General features: G+C 46.3%; 1 protein-coding gene and 1 long non-coding RNA gene across 2 annotated transcripts; both read right to left on the bottom strand.

Annotated features, from left to right (window-relative positions):
* Positions 1–2,820: 2,820 nt before the first annotated feature.
* Positions 2,821–3,449, bottom strand: LOC132809440 (zinc finger protein 239-like). Its single transcript, XM_060822558.1, has one exon. The coding sequence runs from the start codon at positions 3,447–3,449 to the stop codon at positions 3,027–3,029; it is 423 nt and encodes a 140-aa protein (XP_060678541.1). The 3' UTR covers positions 2,821–3,026.
* Positions 3,450–5,942: 2,493 nt separating this feature from the next.
* LOC132809436 (uncharacterized) lies at positions 5,943–19,298 on the bottom strand. The gene is made up of 2 exons (XR_009642311.1): positions 19,162–19,298; positions 5,943–7,751 (listed from the first exon to the last, which is right to left on the bottom strand). It is a non-coding gene; the product is annotated as an uncharacterized LOC132809436 (long non-coding RNA).
* Between the last annotated feature and the right edge of the window lie 907 nt (positions 19,299–20,205).

The following is a 20,205-nucleotide window of genomic DNA, read 5'->3' as shown; positions in this document are numbered from 1 at the left end:
TTTTCCTCTGTTTTCCCCCTCTCTCTCCTGCTCAAACCCCTGAACTTCAGGCCGCCCCTGACCTTGTCACTATCAGTGAATAGGGAACAGCTTTTCTTCCTCCACCTTATCTGAACCTATCACAATCTTCCCCACTTTCACCAGTTGTATCTGTGTGTGACCCTCTCTTTCTGTGTCTCTTTCTCTCCTAAGCCCCCTCCCTCACCACATCCCATTTACCCACCCCCTCCTGTCATGCTCCCACTTTCAAACGGTCTCGTTGTGTTTTCACTGCCTCTTCCCCATCGTTTCCGTCAAGCACCTCATCTCACGCTTAGAACCCCTGCAGTGTAGGAGCAGGCCCTTCAGCCCATCCAACCCACACCAACCCTCCCTCACCCAGACCTCTGCCCGTAACCCTGCAATTCCCATTGACTAACCCACCTAGCCTACACATCCCTGGGCACTATGGGTAATTTAGCATGGCCAATGCCCCCTAACCTGCACATCCCCAAACACTATGTAATTTAGCATGGCCAGTCCACCCAAACCTGCACATCCCTGGACACTATGGGTAATTTAGCCTGACCAATCCACCCAAACCTGCACATCCCTGGATACTATAGGACAATTTAGCCTGGCCAATCCTACACTAAGGGTGGATTGGCCATGCTAAATTACCCATAGTGTCCAGGGATGTGTAGGTTTGGGTGGATTGGTCAGTATCCCTGGGTACTGTTAGGATAAAATAGGTCAAGGGAGGGTGGAGCTATAGCTGCTGTTTGGGGAATCGAAACTGTAGCTGTAGCTGCTGCTTGGGAAATTGAAACTGTTGCTTACGTGGCCAGCTCAGCTGCCAACGCCCAAATGAGCTCAATAACAGGAAACGCCTAGCAAACGCGAAATGTCCTAATAAGGCAATGCTTAGTAGCTCCGCGAAGCTCTGCTTAGCAAAGAGTATATCAGGAGCAGATTTGGGAGGGGAAGGCAGAACGCGCCTTCTCCAGTGAATGCATGGTGATTCACTGTATCAGCTACGATTCTGCAATAAAGCCTGCTTGTGCCAAACAATTGAGCGTCTGTTGTCTCTCCTCCTAAAACGAACATGCAAGGACAAATTCCGTCCTAACAGTACTATGGGTAATTTAGCATAGCCAATCCACCCTCACCTACGCATCTTTGGATTGTGGGAGGAAGCCGGAGCACCCGGAGAAAACCCTCGCAGACGCAGGCTGGAAATGTGCAAACTCCACACGGTCAGTCGCCCCTGAGGCTAGAATTGAACCCGGGTCCCTTGGCGCTGTGACCACTGAGCAACCCCTTATAATCCGCCTGCGTTAAGTTCCACCTGGAGGAATGTTACAGGGGGGAGCGGGGTTTAAGTCTTTTCTGAGCTGAGAGAGGACACAGGAGATGCTCCTCATCATGCTTTCATGTGTCACGTTGCATAATTCTTAGATTTTACATGTAAATGTCTAGTTGGGGTTAGAATTCTTGTAAATATAGACAAACGGAAACACTTGTTGAGACATTTCACCAAACCCCAAGTCAGCAATTGACATGCCCGCCCCTGAAAAGAGAACCTTTCGTGGGGTCAGAGTTGACATTGAGAATAGCGAAATGAACACTGTCCCCGTCGTGTTTGTATTTTTGCTGACAGAAGGGCAGTTTGCAGTCAGCAGGAACTGTGGGACTACAGGCTGCGGGCCAGGTCTGCGCTCGGGATCGTAAATCCCAACGGGAACCAGAGGCGTTGCTAACGTTTAAACCAGCTGAGCTTAGCAAGAAAAGGCTGCGACCCTGTGCTTGAACTGATCAGCCGAAACTTTGGGCGTAGCCAAGGAGATCTGAAGGCGAAGCTAACGGGAGGGTCTCCTTTCTCAAAAAAACCAGAAAACATGAGGGATACCAGGAACATTGGACATATTGTGACCCACAATTTATATAGCACTGTCGATATTATAGGAACAATTCATAAACTAGATTTGTCATTGAGTCACTCAAGTAGATACTAGAAAGGAGAAAAAACTCCCAACATGTGCAGGATGCTAATGAAAAGTCAGCAACCTGAAATGGTAACAGGAGCAAGTGAACAGCCCCAATCAGGAAACTCATCCTCTGACGTCCACTACAGTACCTTGTACTATTCTTCACTGAACACTGCAATTGCTTTCCTTTTCAGTTTAATTATCCACCTCTATTTTGAATACCGTAATTGAATCTGACTCCAATACACTCTCTGGCAGACAGTTCCAGAGATCAAAGTATTTTCAATCATGAATGAAGTAAGTTTTGGATCCGTCCCAAAGACAATTCCGATGGACTTTTGCTTCCAAACATTTACACTAAGTTCTTGTTATGAACACATTTACAACTTAGTAGGTTTATTCAAATTTTATAACATATTGGGATAGCACACTGCTAAGCATTGCTACCTCACAGCATAAGGGACCCAAGTTCAATTCCAGACTCCGGTAACTGTCTGTGTGGAGTTTGCATGTTTTCCCTGTCTGCACAGGTTTCCTTCCAAAGAGGGGCTTCGGTACATCTGTGTGGACCTCCTCCAGTTAACTGAGGGCAATGAGGCACTGTGAGGATCAGTAGATCAGACAATCAATCAGTCAGCAAGTTCTCTCCGGGAGACTTGTGTCAAGAAAGGCAGCGGTTTCTTATCTCATCCATTCTCCTACCCTCCACAAACTCCACACAGACAGTTGCCCCAAGGGTGGAATTGATCCTTGGTTCCTGGTGCCATGAGGCACCAGTGCTAATCACAGTCACCATGCCACCCCTGAGTCACCATGGGGTTGCAGTCCAACCGAAAACAAATACAGTGCACCAACTCTCCCACTGCACCCACTGTCAGGAGAATCAGTCCTGGGGGGGACTCACAGCAGCGTCAGCGGAGGAATCCGCTTGTTGTGAGCGCTGGTGCCCCCACTGGTGCTTCCGCAAGTTGCGGGAAAACGTAAACCTCTTCCCGCACTCGGGGCAGCTGAATGGTTTCTCCCCTGGTGGGTCAGCAGTGTGGAGGAGCGGGTAAAGCCCTACCCGCACTCTGGGCAGGAGAATGGCTTCTCTCTGGTGTGGACACGCTGGTGCCTAAGCAGGGCAGAGGAATCGCTGAAGGCCTTCCTGCACTCGCGGCAACTGAATGGCCTCTCCCCTGTGTGGACCCGCCGGTGGGCCACGAGGTGGGAGGAAACAGCAAAACCCTTCCCACACTCGGGGCAGGAGAACGGTCTCTCGCGGGTGTGGATCCGCTGGTGGGTCAGCAGGTTGGAGGGCTGGGTAAAGCACTTTTCGCACTGGAGGCAGGAGTATGGCCTCTCCCCAGTGTGGACTCGTTGGTGCCTCAGCAGGTGGCAAGACCTGCTGAAGGCCATCCTGCACTCAGGGCAGCTAAAGGGCTTCTCACCCGTGTGGACCCGCAGATGGGTCAGCAGAGCGGAAGAGCGGGTGAAGCCCATCCTGCACTCAGGGCACGAAAACGGCCTTTTCCTGATGTGGACCCACTGGTGCCTCAGCAGGGTAGAGGAATCACTGAAGGTCTTCCCGCACTCAGAGCAGGGGAAGGGCCTTTCCCCAGCGTGGACGCGCTGGTGGGCCAGCAGGTGGGAGGAGTAGGTGAAGCCCTTCCCACACTCAGGGCAGGAGAATGGCTTCTCCCCAGTGTGGACTCGGCGGTGGTCCAGCAGGTGGGAGGAGCAGGTAAAGCCTTTCCCGCACTCGGGGCAGGAGAATGGCCTCTCCCCGGTGTGACTTCGCCGATGAATCTCCAGGACAGATGGGGCATGGAAGCCTCTCCCGCAGTCGCAACACTTCCACGGTTTCTCCACAGTGTGGGATTCCTCTGGTTTCACCATGACCGCAGCTACAGACCCGTGTATGGTCCCTGCCCACAGTAAATTCCTCTTTCCTGGCTGTATAACTGTTTCAGGCTTTACACACAGTGTGCTGTAACAGTACAGACTCTCATCCAGTCCCGCTGATGCTGAAAATGGTCTGAAACAGGAACCAAAATGTTTTGCTCCTTCTCACAGAATCATAGTTGAAAATCGTGGAGGTCCCGATGGATTGAGTGACTGTCAGACATTGATGTGAAAGTGGGGACTGCAGAGGCTGGAGAGGAGTTGAAAAGTGCGGTGCTGGAACAGCACAGCAGATCAGGCAGCATCCAAACAGCAGGAGAATCGACGATTCAGGCATAGGCCCTTCATCTGTTGATTTTTAAACTTCAGTCTTCAAATCTTCAAATACTCTGGAAAAAGAGATTACAGAAGTCATCAAGGTCAGTCCAGGGTAGAAATTCAGAACAAGCTCCTCCACTTTCTGCAGAACATTTTTTTCTTTTGCTGTTCCACAAAATTGAAAGCATCCCACTCTCTCTCCTCCTACTCCATTCTCACTCCGCTCAAATTAATTCTCCTGAAGGTGCTGATTCAGGATCTTACAGGGACAGAAAAAGCAAAAACGTCAGGACTGACATCTTCGAATTTTGGATAACACCACGTGAAAGTTAATATCTTTCAGGATATTGCTGAGAGTGAGCAAGTCTGATTTTGGGAAGCAAAAGAAGTGTAAATTCAGGTTGAACCTGCAATACAGCTTCTTGATAAAAAACAGACATGAATTGGTTATCGTCCCTGTGGTGGGTGGTGGGGGTGGTGGTGGTGGTATGTGGTGGGTGGAATGAGACATCGAGACATTGACACAGACAACCAGAGAGAAACTAAACATACGGACATGGCAAATGTTCGTGGCAAGCCAGAGTCAGATTTACAGCACAGAACAGCCCCTTCGGGCCATCCAGATATCCTGGCCTAATCTAGTCCCATTTGCCAGCACTTACCCGTATCCCTCTAAACCTTTCCTATTCATATACCTATCCAGATGCCTTTTAAATGTCATAGCTGTATCAACATCCACCACTTCCTCTGGCAGCTCATTCCTTCCACACACCACTCTCTGCATGAAAAGGTTACTCCTTAAGACCCTTTCAAATCTTGCCCTCCTCCACTCTAAACCTTTTGCCCTTTGGTTCTGGACTCTCTCACCCAGGGAAATGTCCTTGTCTATTTACCCTATCCATGCCTCTCATGATTTTATTAATGACTCTCAGTCACCCCTCAGCCTCTGGTGCACAAGGAAAAACAGCCCAGCCCATTCAGCTCAAACCCTGACAACATCGTTTTAAATGTGTTCTGAACCCTTTGAAGTTTCACAATATCATTCTGATAGGAGCGAGACCAGAATTACACACAATATTCCAAGTGGTCTACCCAATGTCCTATCAGCCACAACATAACTTCCCAACTCTTATCCTCAGTCAGAGGATTGGGAAAGTTTTCAAAACCCACAAAAAGACAACCAGGAAAGAATGCAGGGACAAACCAAATTTGAGGGTCAGTTTGGAAGCATCAATGAGAAAATGGCGCACTGGGTTTATTGTTACCCGTTCTTGAGTACGTATACGTATTTCTCTTCTGCCCATCGCAGTTCCTCTGTGCTGCAATGTGTGGTGCCTTGTTGAATTAATCTCCTGATGCAGCTTCGTTTGTGGGTGTTGGGATGATTGCTTCTGTAGTTAAGTATTTGATCCGTGTGTATTGTTTCCTGTAGACGCTAGTTTGAAGTTCTCCTTAACTGTTTGCTCTACTGTGACATCTAGGAATGGCACTTTGTTGTTCTCCTCTTCAAACCAGGAGCTCCCCTCAGGCCCACAGTCTCACTACCTGGAACACCACTATACAGACTAGTCAAAGAACTCCAGTGAAGACTAAAAAACTGAGTAGAAGATTCACGCCACTCCATTCACTCCACCCAAGAATTCCTGAACACCAAACACACAAGGTAGAAGAGGATGAAATAATGCTGTCCTTTGACATACAGCCCTGTTCATATTGTTAGGACAGAAATTTGTACTTGCGTGTTCATTTAGAGGAGAGACCACAGACTCTCAATTAGTTGGCACAAGGTTCTTTATTTCGCAGAATCGTAGCTGATTACAGTGAAATACATGCTTTCACTGGAGAAGGTGCACATTCTGTTTTTCCCCCAGAAATCCACACTCGATATATTTTTTGCTAAGCTACGTAACTACTCGCACACGTGATCTCTCGCACACAAAGCGTCTCCTGTGACAGAGCTCATTCGGCCTTGGCAAATATCCACGAGACGGTTCCAGTCTGGTAAACAACAGCTCAGCCACCTGTTATGGCCTTGGCAGCTACGCTGAGAAGAGCCTGCCATTGTGCTGCCTGACCTTGGTAGCTGTCTACGAGACAGTTTCAGTCTCGTAAACAGCAGTCCAGCTGCACAGGCAGTTTCGGTCAGCAGTCCAAACAACCGCTCCGCAGCGCCCCCTGATTCCCCAAGCAGTAACTACAACTCTACCCTCCCTAGGCCTATTAGATATACATCCCAACATTCCCTCCCTTGGCCTCTACTGAGGCCACATCAACCCATACCGCTACAAACGCAATGTCGCACGGCAACCGGGGCCGGGTGTGTCGGTGGACGCCCCCCAAACGTCCCTTTGGCTTCTCCGAACACGTTATCTCAACCAGGCCGACCGGTTCTAGGGACACATTAGTTCAGGGTGAAGGGGTCCCTAAGCAGCATACCGCTACAAAACAAGCAACAAGCGAAAATTAACAATTAGTAGGCAATTCTAGGTTATTTCTTTTAAAAGAAAACAACTAAAAAAAAGCTATCTCAAAACTAACAAAACGATAAAAAACACAGTGAAACTGAGCATGATAACAAAAGGAAGAGAACCAGGGAAAACACAAAGTGGATGAGTTAGGATGCCTGCAGAATGAAGGTCTGTTTTCCAAAGAACATCTAATTGTACAACGACTCATTAAAATCGGTCATATTAGATCATGACATCCTAAAATAATTTTAAACTACTGAAATCGTGTCAAATCTTTTGTAATAGGATTCAATGTGCTTTCCTTCCTTCCCAAAGGTTTGTTGTTAAGTCGGTTCTGGAAGCTGCCACAAAACTGGCATTTTCATCTGTCCAAAATACTGTGAATACAATGTACTGAGTGCACGATTTTCCTTCTATCAAGCTGCTTTGCCAGCCAGAAACTTAATCAGATTCCCGACACGGATGCAAAGACCAGGGATCTGCTAAAGCCACATGACCACAGGCCACTATTCTGAAGGCCAATGCACGACTGTGCCTGTCTTAGGTTGTTCCTCGCTCGAGGAATCTTACCCATTACTGGCTAACCAGTCTTCTTCACTGACCAACAAAAACCCACATCCATTTCACAGACGTTAAGGATGGACACGGGCAGTGGCAACTGGCTTATTACTGTGATCAGTGGCTTTCGAGACCAATCGAAGCCATTTAGGAATACCAGATGATGGCTAGGAATCTCTTGGGTGAACAATAGTTTCTTGAGTCTTGAGGCATATAGCACTTCACAATCTCTAACTGCAGCATAAAAGCACAAATTTATCTGTTGCAAATTTAAACGGGAAAAATATACAACTAGGGGGTCCTTGGACCACAGCCCTCACATTCTGAGGCCCTAAAGGAGAAGGATTAGAAATGAGTGACACAGTTATAAAGCAAAATCATATATTGTCCCGCGTTTCTCTCTCAGGCATAGCTCCTCCATTCCCTCTGGTTTCGATCCCGTAATCTTTCCTTGGGGTGCCCCCATCACAGGCTCCTCCAGCACCGCTGCCTGGTATGCGGGTGGGGGTCATCCTTTCCCGTCAGGGCACGGTCAATCGGTCGTGTCACAAGCTTCCTGATACATGGTATACAACAACCACCACAGGTAATAAAGATAGCAACAGAGATGCATAAACCAAGGGCCAGCTGTCCCAGCACAGTTCCCTATCTATCGAATGTGCTATTCAGCCAATCTATGACTGGGTTGTTAACCCCTGACTGCTCAGAAATGATGCCAGTTGTTGTCCCCCTCCCCGTCGTTATCAAAATCATAAGCGGAATGGCTCTTTCTTCCCTTTATAGATCAGGACACTCCCGCCTAAAATGCCCTATCTTTCCACAATAATGGCATCCTGCCTGTGGAGACCTTCATCTCTGCCCCTGTCGCTCAAACCCTCTACCAAATGCTCCTCCTTGTCTCTCCCTATCCCCTTTCCTCTCTGCCCTCCATGCTGTCACCCGCTGCTCCGGTTGCTCACTCTTGGTTCCATTCTTCTCCTAATTACCTCATCAACCGCAGCGACCGTCATTTTCGCCTTCTGCTTCTGTCTCTCGTCCTCTCTCTTTACAAACACTTTCTGTGCCTCTCCTAACAATTCATCTAATGGGTTTTTCCCACTCCACCCTTCTATCTTCTGTATCTTTCCCTGTCCAGCATCCCCATATAAGTCCCCTCTCTTCCCCAGTAAATAGTATATTCAAAATAGACATTAACTCAGCCCACATATACAGACTGGGCCTCAAAAATAGATCAATTTGTTCTGACAATCCTATCTCAACCAGGACCGTCATTTCCTTTTAGATGTTCCGACCTCCCCACTGGTGAGGGGGACACACACAAACCCAATCTCCTTGTCCCCTATTGGTACTTCCCAAAGGGGACAGGTCGTTACGTTCTTCCCTTTTTCTTTCTTTTAAGAAACATTGCAATGTTCCTAGCTTCCCATAACTTCAAACACCAATTTATCAATTCATGCTTGACTAACTTTAAAGCCTGTTCCTACCTTGTAAACTTATTTATATATTTACGTCCATTTATTCAGTATTTAATATTTAAAATGTAAAATGCATACAGTTCTCAATTTCGAAATTCACTGTGATCACCCAGTTTTAGTCCCCTAATTTAGATCCAAAATTAGTTTTCTTAAGTACTACTGGCCAATCATTACTCAATTACAATACTTTAGGTCGTAAAATAATCAGAGCTGTCTTACAATAATTTGTCAATTCAAGTTTAAAAAAAACTTCTAATGGCCGAATCCGAGGTCACAGATAATAACCATGGAAGTTTTCGTTTTTTCAACAACCTACTGTTGAACTGAAACTTCAACTGTCCTCCATATATTGCTTTTATGTAAAGATAAAAGAGATTAGTTAGAATCGGATAGTAAGGCAGTCATGACTTGTAAAAGAACAGAAGTTATCAACTTTAAAAAATCATGTTAAGTTTCCATAAAAATCACATTTAAAACAGTCCTGGAACTCAGGCTCCAGGGAATAAAACTTACACATTCAATCACCAACAAACAAATGTGCATTCAAACCAGATCACAAAGGGTTAAACTTTCTGCTGGCTGTACACTCACTCTCTCTCTTTCTCCGTAGGCTGCCAGGACATATCGGCTTGCTTTCTCTCTCTTAGTCTCCTTACCCCTAACCCTTATTTCTCGCAATCCTTTTTCTCTATCCTTCCCTCTTGTTTTCTCTTCCCTTTGTCTCTATCTCTATTTCTCTCTCTCACTCTCTCTGCCGTTCTTACCGCAAACTGCTGTCAAAAATAAAACTTCAGCTTTCCTCCTTATACTGCTTCTATGTAAAAAATAAAAGGAATCATCCAGAAACGGGGTTCAACACTTCCAGTTTCTAACTAATCTCTCCCATCCCCACTCAATCTCAATAAAATCCCCAAACTGAAAAAAAATCATGTTAAGCATCCATAAAAATCACATTCAAAAACCAGTCCAAAGACTCAAGCTCTAGGTGATAACACTCAAACATTCAATCACTAACAAACAGATGAATTCAAGCCAGAACACAAAGTGTTAAAATGTCTGCTAGCTGAACAGCTTCCGTTACTCTCTCGCACTCTCTCTCTCTCTCTGTGGGCCCTTACACACACAGACCTTCTTTCTCTCTCTCTCTCTCTCTCTCTCTCACAGACACACACACACATACAGTCCGTTATACTAGCAGCTCTCGTTCGCTCTTTCTCTCTGTCAGTCTCTCTGTATCTGTTTTAAAGTCTGCGCGTCGGAGCACCTTGTTACCTCCAGAAAAAAAAACACACTTCGGAGCACCTTGTAACCTCCGAATCAAACTCACCGGAGCACCTTGTTACCTCCAGAAAAAAACACACTTAAAAAAACACCACGTGGACAGAAAAAAAAAGTTAAAATTCTTACCAGCCAAGACTCTGCCCTCCTGTGGTCAAATTAAATTAATTTGGGTTGGTGGGGATCAGAAAGCAGACAATGTCTAACTCAAGAGCTAACTACTGGAAGCCTTAGATTTGACAGGCGCTTCCTCACCTTAAAATTTTCGGCCGAAAAAATTGTCTGCTGTTGTGGTTCTGGTCCCACAAAAATTGTCTGCCCCCTGACCTGCCAACCTGCAGTCTCTTCCTCCCCGTACGGGGTCACCAGATGTTAGGACAGAAATTTGTCCTCGCGTGTTCGTTTAGAGGAGAGACCACAGACGCTCAGTTATTTGGTATAAGCTGGTACTTTATTATGCAGAAACTTAGCTGAAATTCAGTGAAGGACATGCGTTCACTGGAGAAGGTGTACACGTTCCGAAATCTTTCCAAAAACCCCTCTTTGATATATTGTTCGCTAAGCTAACGCTACGTAATCACTCACACACGTGATCTCTCGCACACAAAGGCCTCCTGTGAACAGGCCTCGGCCGAGACGGTCTGTCTCGTAAACAAGGTCTCCGAGTAAAGCCTGCCATTGTATTGGTCTGACCTTGGTAGTCCAGCTGCACAGGCAGTTTCGGTCAACAGTCCAAACAACGGCTCCGCAGCGCCCCCCGATTCCCCAAACAGTAACTACATCTCTACCCTCCCTAGGCCTATGATATATCCATCCCAACAGAGGTATGGGCTGTGTTCACCAGAAACGATGTGGAGGTGCCAGTATCGGACTGGAGTGGATAAAGTTAAAAATCACTCAAGACCAGATTATAGTCCAACAGGTTTATTTGGAAGCACTAGCTTTCGGAGTGCCGCTCCTTCCACAGGTAGCTGTGGAGCAGGATCCTAAGATACAGATCTTATAGCAAAATTCACAGCGTCATGCAACTGATATCTTTTAGAGTGGGTTGCAGGTTTCGGTTCATTAATATGTAAATCCAAGAACAACATCTAAGTCATGTTCTTGATCACTTATGGTTTTATATTTTTAAAAACAAAGTGACATCTCAGGTCACACAATACATTAAAGTTGTGAGATTCAAGTCTGTCAGTATCCCAATCTTGAATCAGACTAGTTCTGTTTTTAAAGTAGGAATATATAAAATATTACATGGACTGACTTCCTATAGATTATGTGCTTTGTGAGCAAAATTGAAAGTATCTGCAATTATAATTTTGCCAATAAAAATTCACTCCATAGAGTTGTATGTGTGTGATGTGAGTTTGTGTGTGAGAGTGCATGTAAGAGTGTGTGCATGCTTGGTAAAGTGTAAGTGTGATGGAGTATAAGTCTGTCAGTGTGAGAGAGCGTTAGGGTGTGCGTATATGAGAGAGGTATGAATAAAAGCAAGGAGTTGCATTTTGCTAAAATGAGGAAGGACAGGACTTGTATAGTTAAAACAGAGACATGGGAGAGTTCATGTACATAATGATGCAACCTGCAAAGAACTGGTAGACTGGATGGTTAAGAAGGCATTTAGCACCATTGCCACCCAGACCCACCCCCTTCGTATTTCTCATAGCTAATCCACCCTACAGTGCATATCCTGAACAATAAGGGTAATTTAGCACAGCCAATCCAGCCCAACCTAATCTAAACTGCAAATGTGTTGCTGGTCAAAGCACAGCAGGCCAGGCAGCATCTCAGGAATAGAGAATTCGACGTTTCGAGCATAAGCCCTTCATCAGGAATAAGAGAGCGAGCCAAGCAGGCTAAGATAAAAGGTAGGGAGGAGGGACTAGGAGGAGGGGCGATGGAGGTGGGATAGGTGGAAGGAGGTAGATGACCTGGGGGGTGCAGGCCTAATCTAAAAACTACCTTCTCAAGAATGTAATTTAAATGCAAAACATTTCTAAGAAAAATGTCCCTCTGACTCAACATTGGGACCCAGAGAGAATTCACACCTATTGTTATAAAAGCTCTGCATTTGAATGACTTTCTTGAGAAGGTAATTAAAAACCAGTTCAGGAATTAACATGCCAAAGAGCAGAAACCCATTCTAAACGATGGAAGATTTAATCTCAAATTGTTTAATATATCACATCTCCATGGACACTGGACTCCTTTGGCTATAAATTCCATGATCATGATCTCATTCTCCACAACCAACCTGATAAAAGAGCGGTGCTCCAAACGTTAGTGTTTCCAAATAAATCTGTTGGTTTATAACCTGGTGTTGTGAGATTTTTAACTTTGTCCATGGGAAACGTGTTGTGGGACTGGTAACGGTTGTTATTTTTGTGATTTGTTCCTCCTGAAATTTCTCCTCTGCGCAGACATAGGTGAACAGTCTGTTTTTGTGCTTTGTGCAAGATCAGGCTAGCAGCTTTTAAATCCTTATGTTCAGCAGCACAAGAAAACTGTAGGTCAGTAATCATATTTCGAGAGTGGTACTTCCAGCTCTGGTAGTCCTATTGGGTCACCAGAGAGGGAGGGAGGGAGAGAAGCAAACCGAAAAGTTGTTTTGTTTGTTCTGTCAGTTGAGTTGGTTCTGCACTCAGATGAGACTGGATACTGATTTTAATGGATCAGAATTGAACACTACAATGGAACACCTTAAATTTCAAAAACGTTGAAAGGGCAAATCAAACTGTAACCTTGAAGAGATATGCTTCCATTTCTAACCTTGGGTGAGCCAAATGAGACATTTTTACTGATCACTCCATTTCAGAGTGCTGCTCTTTCATCAGGTGGTCGTGGACAATAAGATCATGATCACAGAATTTATAGCCAAAGGAGGCCACGGTCATGGAGATGTCCTTCACTGAACAATTTTAGATTTAATCTATTCATATTTTAGAACGGGCTTCTGTTCTTTGGTACGTTAATCCCAGAACTTGTTTTAAATTACCTTCAAGAATGTCATTTAAATGCAGAGCTTTTCGAACAACAATGTCAGTCTGACTCGATATTGGGACACAGACAGAATTCACACCTATTGTTAGAAAAGCTCTACATTTAAATGACATTCTGAATTGGCTGATCTTTAACATTGATATATTCAGAAACAATGTAACTATTCTCATTGTTAAAGTCTGAAAGCATGTTCACTTTTTGGAAAGAGCTGCTGAAATCTTTCTGAAACTTGCATTGAAATGTGTGCAGTTAGGACACAGCCCAAGACAGGCTGTAAAGGATGAATGGCCTAATCCTAGTTTTGTGAAATTGGTTCTGACTATGTAGAAATAAAGCACAGAAGCAAACCATTCAGTCCAGGCAACCAAATATCCTAAATTAATCTAGTGACCCATTTGCCAGCATTTGGTCTATATCCCTCTGATTCTTTTCTATTCATGTCTCCAACCAGATGCATTTGTTTCTTCTTCAGCTAATTGAAGCTGGAGAAGCCTGAAATCTTTAAAGAATTTCCTGAATAAGAGTTTTTTTTTCAAGATTTGGCTCAGTGGTGGATTTTCTGAAGCTTTGCTATTGTAGTTTTCAATTTGCCAAAAAAACATTCAGTTGTTGTTGTCCAAGGCAGAGTAGATATTCATTTAAGATATAATTGAGATGTATATATTCTTTACAATGTTTTTCCATCATTACCAGTGATTGTCTATAATTTGGTACATTAAGCATCATCTTTTTGTGATTCAACAGATTTGATTTGAAGTGAATTCTGCAAGATACTTTTGTATTTTATCTAACTTTGCTTTGTGTTAAAGATTTCCTTTGTGACATTTTAATTAAAACATCTCAATGTATCATAATGAAACAGCTAATTTATTCTAAAATTATTTCAATGAGTTGGTCGATTGCCAACTAATAGCTGCATAACTGTTGTAAATATTGACGCCCAGGAAAGATATTTCCTTTGTAAAGATTTTATAAAATGACTGTATTTTCATGAAATAAAATTGTGTTTTATTAAATGGTTGAAAGTAACTTTGCACTTAATTGCTCCATTTGGGATTAAACATAGATTATTTTTATCGAAATCATATTCACAATTTATGGTGAGTGTATTAACAAACAAATGTTGCCATTTGCCATTGAATTGCCTTAAACACAATTTGAATAAGGGAGACATTGTGAATATTTATTGCGCATTTCTGAAATTCTCTGCCCTGCCATTGTAGTTGGTTAAACAAGATATTTATCTCTCCTCATAACTTTGAATTTCTTTTGATATTTCATTTGCTATTACTTTTGCCCAAATAACTTCAAATGCCAAAACTTATAAATAGGGCAACGTCTCTTCGAAATGTAGATTCATTTAGATATTACTGCGTCATTTTGCATATTAAGATATTCCTTTGAATGTGCCTCCATCCTTTTGAAATGTAATCTTGTCCATTTCAATCTATTTGCAGAAATAGCCCGTTAAATGTCCATGTCCCTTTAAAATGCAGATTTCCCGCTTCAGGGAGCAGCAGTTGTAGCGCGAGGTGGCTGTTGCTTGGTGACGGTGAGGCTCCCCCGGCCCCGCCCACCCCCCCGTGCAGACGTCACGCGGGGGTGAAGGCGGTTGGGAGGAGAAGTCGCTCGAGCGGGGAAGCGGCGGCCGTTAGGAAAATGGCGCCGTGCGGCCCGGGGCAGACCCCCGTCACTGGTCACCGCCGCCTTCCTGGTGCAGCTGCTGTGTCACGGCCACACCGGCCGGCTGTACAGCAGGCAGGAGCCGGTGACCATTCTGGAGGCGGATGTTCCTCAGTCATTGAAGGGACAGGACCTGTTGAGAATGGTTAGTGAAGTGTGTGGTAACTAAACCTTATTAACATGGAGATAGTTTGTAATTTGTCAAAGTATACATTTTATTATTTAGAGTGGTAGAGATGTACAGCACAGAAACAGACCCTTCGGTCCAACCCGTCCATGCCAACCAGATATCCTAAATTAATCCAGTCCCACTTGCCAGCACTTGGCTCATATCCCTCTAAACCCTTCCTATACATATACCCATCCAGATGCCTTTTAAATGCTTTAATTGTAGCAGCCTCCACCACTTCCTCTGGCAACTCATTCCATACACGCACCACCCTCTGCATGGAAACGTTGCCCCTTAGGTATGTTTTATATCTTTCTGCTCTCACCCTGAGCCTAGGCCTTCTAGTGCAGAACTTCACCCCCAACACTAGGGAAAAGACATAAGAAAGTTGAGCAGCCAGACAAGATGCAAAAGCCACAAAATATCGAGCCAGATGGGGATAAAAGTTGTGCTTCTACCTTTTTTTTTCTCCTATTGGTATTTGGACACTTCAAAATCAGTCAATAATACCAGCATTGCCACTGAGCATATTGCATACGTTCCTCTGTGTCAACAAACATTGCACATGTTCCTTGCTTTGGTGTCACCCTTGTTCAGGACTGGGGGTGGGTGTTGGGAGAGGTGCAGAATAAGGGTGTGCTGGGAGCAGGGTGGTGAATTGGGGATAGATGGAGACAGGCAGAGGGTACAAACTGGTTGGTCACTGGGAGGAAGGAATCTGGTTGGTGGCAGGGGAGGGGTGGGGGTGGGGAAGAACCTGGGGAGGGATTTGAGGAGTGGGGAAGGAGGTTATTTGAAAGTGGAGAACTCAGTGTTGAGTCCTCCAGGCTGTAGGCTTCCCAGGTGGAAGATGTTGGGTGTTCCTCCAATTTGTAGTTTGGTTTGTTGTGGCAATGGAGGTGGCCTAACATGGTCATGTCAGAAAGGGAGTGGGAAGGGGAATTAAAATGGGTGGTGATTGGGAGGTCTGCAGACCCAGCTGTGACGCTCGGCGAACCGTTCCCCACGTTTACCCTCTGTCTCCCGAAGACCACAATTGGCAAACACATGGCAAATATAGTACCCCAATGTGAAGTTAGAGCCTTCATGGTGTTTAAAAAAAAGCAGAAAAGAGGTGCATTGTTTAAATGGTGACATTGGGATATGGAGAAAGTGAGGAGAGCAAATGCTGGACATCAGAGTCTTAAAGTGTGGTGCTGGAAATGCTCAGCCAACATTCGATGAGGAGAAGAGTTGACGTTTCGGGCACAGGCCCTTCATCAGGAATGACGTGTGGATGTACAAAGGGGCCTCAGCGTCCTTCTACAACTGTCAATGCAAGTTGTCAGGTGCAGCGAGCAATGCAAGTGGTATATTAGCAAGTGGAGTAAAAAATGAGGTCTGCAGATGCTGGAGATCACAGCTGCAAATGTGTTGCTGGTCAAAGCACAGCAGGTTAGGCAGCATCTCAGGAATAGAGAATTCGACGTTTCGAGCATAAGCCCTTCATCAGGAATAAGAGAGAGAGAGCCAAGCCGGCTGAGATAAAAGGTAGGGAGGAGGGACTAGGGGGAGGGGCGATGGAGGTGGGATAGGTGGAAGGAGGTCAAGGTGAGGGTGATAGGCCGGAGTGGGGTGGGGGCGGAGAGGTCAGGAAGAGGATTGCAGGTTAGGAGGGCGGTGCTGAGTTGAGGGAACCGACTGAGACAAGGTGGGGGGAGGGGAAATGAGGAAGCTGGAGAAATCTGAATTCATACCTTGTGGTTGGAGGGTTCCCAGGCGGAAGATGAGGCGCTCCTCCTCCAGCCGTCGTGTAGTTGTGTTCTGCCGGTGGAGGAGTCCAAGGACCTGCATGTCCTCGGTGGAGTGGGAGGGGGAGTTAAAGTGTTGAGCCACGGGGTGATTGGGTTGGTTGGTTCGGGCGGCCCAGAGGTGTTCTCTGAAGCGTTCCGCAAGTAAGCGGCCTGTCTCACCAATATAGAGGAGGCCACATCGGGTGCAGCGGATGCAATAGATGATGTGTGTGGAGGTACAGGTGAACTTGTGGCGGATATGGAAGGATCCCTTGGGGCCTTGGAGGGAAGTGAGTGTGGAGGTGTGGGCGCAAGTTTTACATTTCCTGCGGTTGCAGGGGAAGGTGCCGGGGGTGGAGGTTGGGTTGGTGGGGGGTGTGGATCTGACAAGGGAGTCACGAAGGGAGTGGTCCTTGCGGAACGCTGATAGGGGAGGGGAGGGAAATATATCCTTGGTGGTGGGGTCCGTTTGGAGGTGGCGGAAATGGCGGCGGATAATACGTTGTATGCGCAGGTTGGTGGGGTGGTAGGTGAGAACCAGTGGGGTTCTGTCTTGGTGGCGGTTGGAGGAGCGGGGCTCAAGGGCGGAGGAGCGGGAAGTGGAGGAGATGCGGTGGAGGGCATCGTCGATCACGTCTGGGGGGAATCTGCGGTCCTTGAAGAAGGAGGCCATCTGGGTTGTGCGGTGTTGGAATTGGTCCTCCTGGGAGCAGATGCGGCGGAGACGAAGGAATTGGGAATATGGGATGGCGTTTTTACAGGGGGCAGGGTGGGAGGAGGTGTAGTCCAGGTAGCTGTGGGAGTCAGTCGGTTTATAATAGATGTCTGTGTTGAGTCGGTCGCCCGAGATAGAAATGGAAAGGTCTAGGAAGGGGAGGGAGGAGTCTGAGACAGTCCAGGTGAATTTCAGGTCGGGATGGAAGGTGTTAGTAAAGTTGATGAACTGTTCAACCTCCTCGTGGGAGCACGAGGCAGCGCCGATACAGTCATCGATGTAGCGGAGGAAAAGGTGGGGGGTGGTGCCAGTGTAGTTGCGGAAGATGGACTGTTCCACATATCCTACGAAGAGGCAGGCATAGCTGGGGCCCATGCGGGTGCCCATGGCAACTCCTTTAGTTTGGAGGAAGTGGGAGGATTGAAAAGAGAAGTTATTCAGGGTGAGGACCAGTTCAGTCAGTCGAAGGAGGGTGTCAGTGGAAGGGTACTGGTTAGTGCGGCGGGAAAGGAAGAAGCGGAGGGCTTTGAGTCCTTCGTGATGGGGGATGGAGGTGTACAGGGACTGGATGTCCATAGTGAAAATAAGGCGTTGGGGACCGGGGAAGCGAAAATCCTGGAGGAGGTGGAGGGCGTGGGTGGTGTCCCGAACGTAGGTGGGGAGTTCTTGGACTAAAGGGGACAGGACCGTGTCGAGGTATTGGGAGATGAGTTCGGTGGGGCAGGAGCAGGCTGAGACAATGGGTCGGCCGGGGCAGGCAGGTTTGTGGATTTTGGGCAGGAGGTAGAAACGGGCGGTGCGGGGTTGTGGGACTATGAGGTTGGAGGCGGTGGATGGGAGATCCCCTGAGGTGATGAGGTCCTGGATGGTCTGGGAGATGATGGTTTGGTGGTGGGAGGTGGGGTCGTGGTCAAGGGGGCGATAAGAGGAGGCGTCCGCGAGCTGGCGTTTGGCTTCAGCGGTGTACAGGTCAGTGCGCCAAACTACCACCGCGCCTCCCTTGTCTGCGGGTTTGATGGTGAGGTTGGGATTGGAGCGGAGGGAGTGGAGGGCTGCACTGAGTTCAGAAGTGGGGATGCCTGCCTGCAGTTAGGGGATCATTGAATATATTCAAGGCTGAGTTCATCTGATCTTTGAACTACAAAGAGGAGGATGTTTATGGGAGAAGGTGAGAAAATGGCTTTTAAGACCAGTACAGAACAGTTACAGAGGTCATACACCATAGAAACAGACCCTTCAGTCCAACTAATCCATGCTGACTATGTTCTCAAACTGAACTAGTCATACCTGCCTGTGTTTAGCCCATATCCCTCTGAACCTTTCCTATTCATGTAATTATTCAAATGTCTTTTAAACGTTGTTACTGTACCTGCATCCACCACTGTGTCGGGATGTTCATTCCACACACAAACCACTCTTTTTAAAAAAAAATGCTGCCCCTCAAGTCTTTTTAAAATCTTTCTCCTCTCGCTTTCAAAGTTTGCTCTCTAATCTTAAAATCTCAGCCCCTCCCCCTCAATTCTACTCCTCCCTGTCATCAACCAGATTTATTCCTCCCATTGACCCACCAGGTCGGACCCTCCACCTATCCCCACTTCACCACCCAGCCCCCAGGACACCGCTACACCCATCCCCAATCCTGAAGAATGGTTACACCTGAAACGTGGACTTCTCCACCTCCTGATGCTACCTGGCTTGTTCTGTTCTTCCAGCCTTCTGCCTGTCTATTTCGTCAATTGCGATACAGACGTTTCCAGAGTCTGTTCCCACCCCGATTCACTCCCTTTCCTTTAAGTTGCTGCAAGTCAACAACTGAACCCCTGAATTTTTTTTTAAAAAATGGAAAAGGTGGCGAGAAAACAGCGACCTGTACTCACAGATATTGGACAGAGGAAGGAAGTTGGATTCTGGGGTGATGGGCTCGATCTTCATTCAGAGAAACAGCAGCAGTTTCAGAAGCTCATGGTCAAACTTCCGCATTCAGACAATGGGGTGACTCTGATTGGCGGGAGGACTAGACTCCTTCCGGTCCTCCAGTACTTCCTATTGGTCAATCAAAAGAAGATCGCGCGCCTTTTTTGGCGGACTGTGATGAGCGGACCTGGTGTTTTGCTGACACCGGAAAACATACGCAGTATGTTCTTTTAAGATGCGGGTGTTACTGACAGATTTTAAGTGTCCAAATGTCAAAAAGAAGAAAAAGAGTAGAGTCACAATATTTTTTCCCCTGTGGTTCGACATCTTATTGCCTTTGCATTTTGTCTCGCTGCTCAACTTTTGTATGCCTTTTCCCCTTGTTGAGAGAGTCTCCCCGTGAGCTGACTGGGCAGAGCTTTAACCAGTTACACTGACTGAGAGTGTCTCTCCGTGAGCTGACTGTGGGAAGGAGCTTTAACCAGTTACACAGACTGAAGAAACATTACACTATTCGCAGGAGGGAGTGACTGTACACGTTTCCGGAGTGTGATCACACTTTCAATTGTTCATTTGAAACACAGAGTCAGAGTCAAAAAGTCAGCAGAACTGCGGAGAAGTTGTGGAAATGTAGGGGCTGAGGGAAGGGATTCCATTCCCCGTGGGCACTGGAGATCCATCAGCTCAGTCGCAGTGCGGAGAGGCCGTTCTTCAAAAAATTATTACAACATTATTTCTCATTGACAAAAACACATTCACGCTGCCTGATTACCTTGAACTTGTACAAGTGCCCTGTCATGATATCTTTAATAATAGCTTTGAACATTTTCCCTACGATATATGTTAAGTTAAACGGTCTGCAGTTTCCTGTTCGGTGTCACGAAAGGACTTTTCTCATCTAAAGAAACGACCCTGAAACTAATGAGTTTTGGAAAATTAAAACCGATACATTAAATATTTCACTCGCTCGTTTGTCTTTCAGTGTCGAGGATGAAATCAGACTTGTC

The sequence above is a fragment of the Hemiscyllium ocellatum genome, unplaced genomic scaffold (genome assembly GCF_020745735.1).
Source record: "Hemiscyllium ocellatum isolate sHemOce1 unplaced genomic scaffold, sHemOce1.pat.X.cur. scaffold_1191_pat_ctg1, whole genome shotgun sequence".
Taxonomy (NCBI): Eukaryota; Metazoa; Chordata; class Chondrichthyes; order Orectolobiformes; family Hemiscylliidae; genus Hemiscyllium; species Hemiscyllium ocellatum.
The sequence above is the reverse complement of the archived record's forward strand: the minus strand, read 5'-3'. Positions and strand labels throughout refer to the sequence as shown.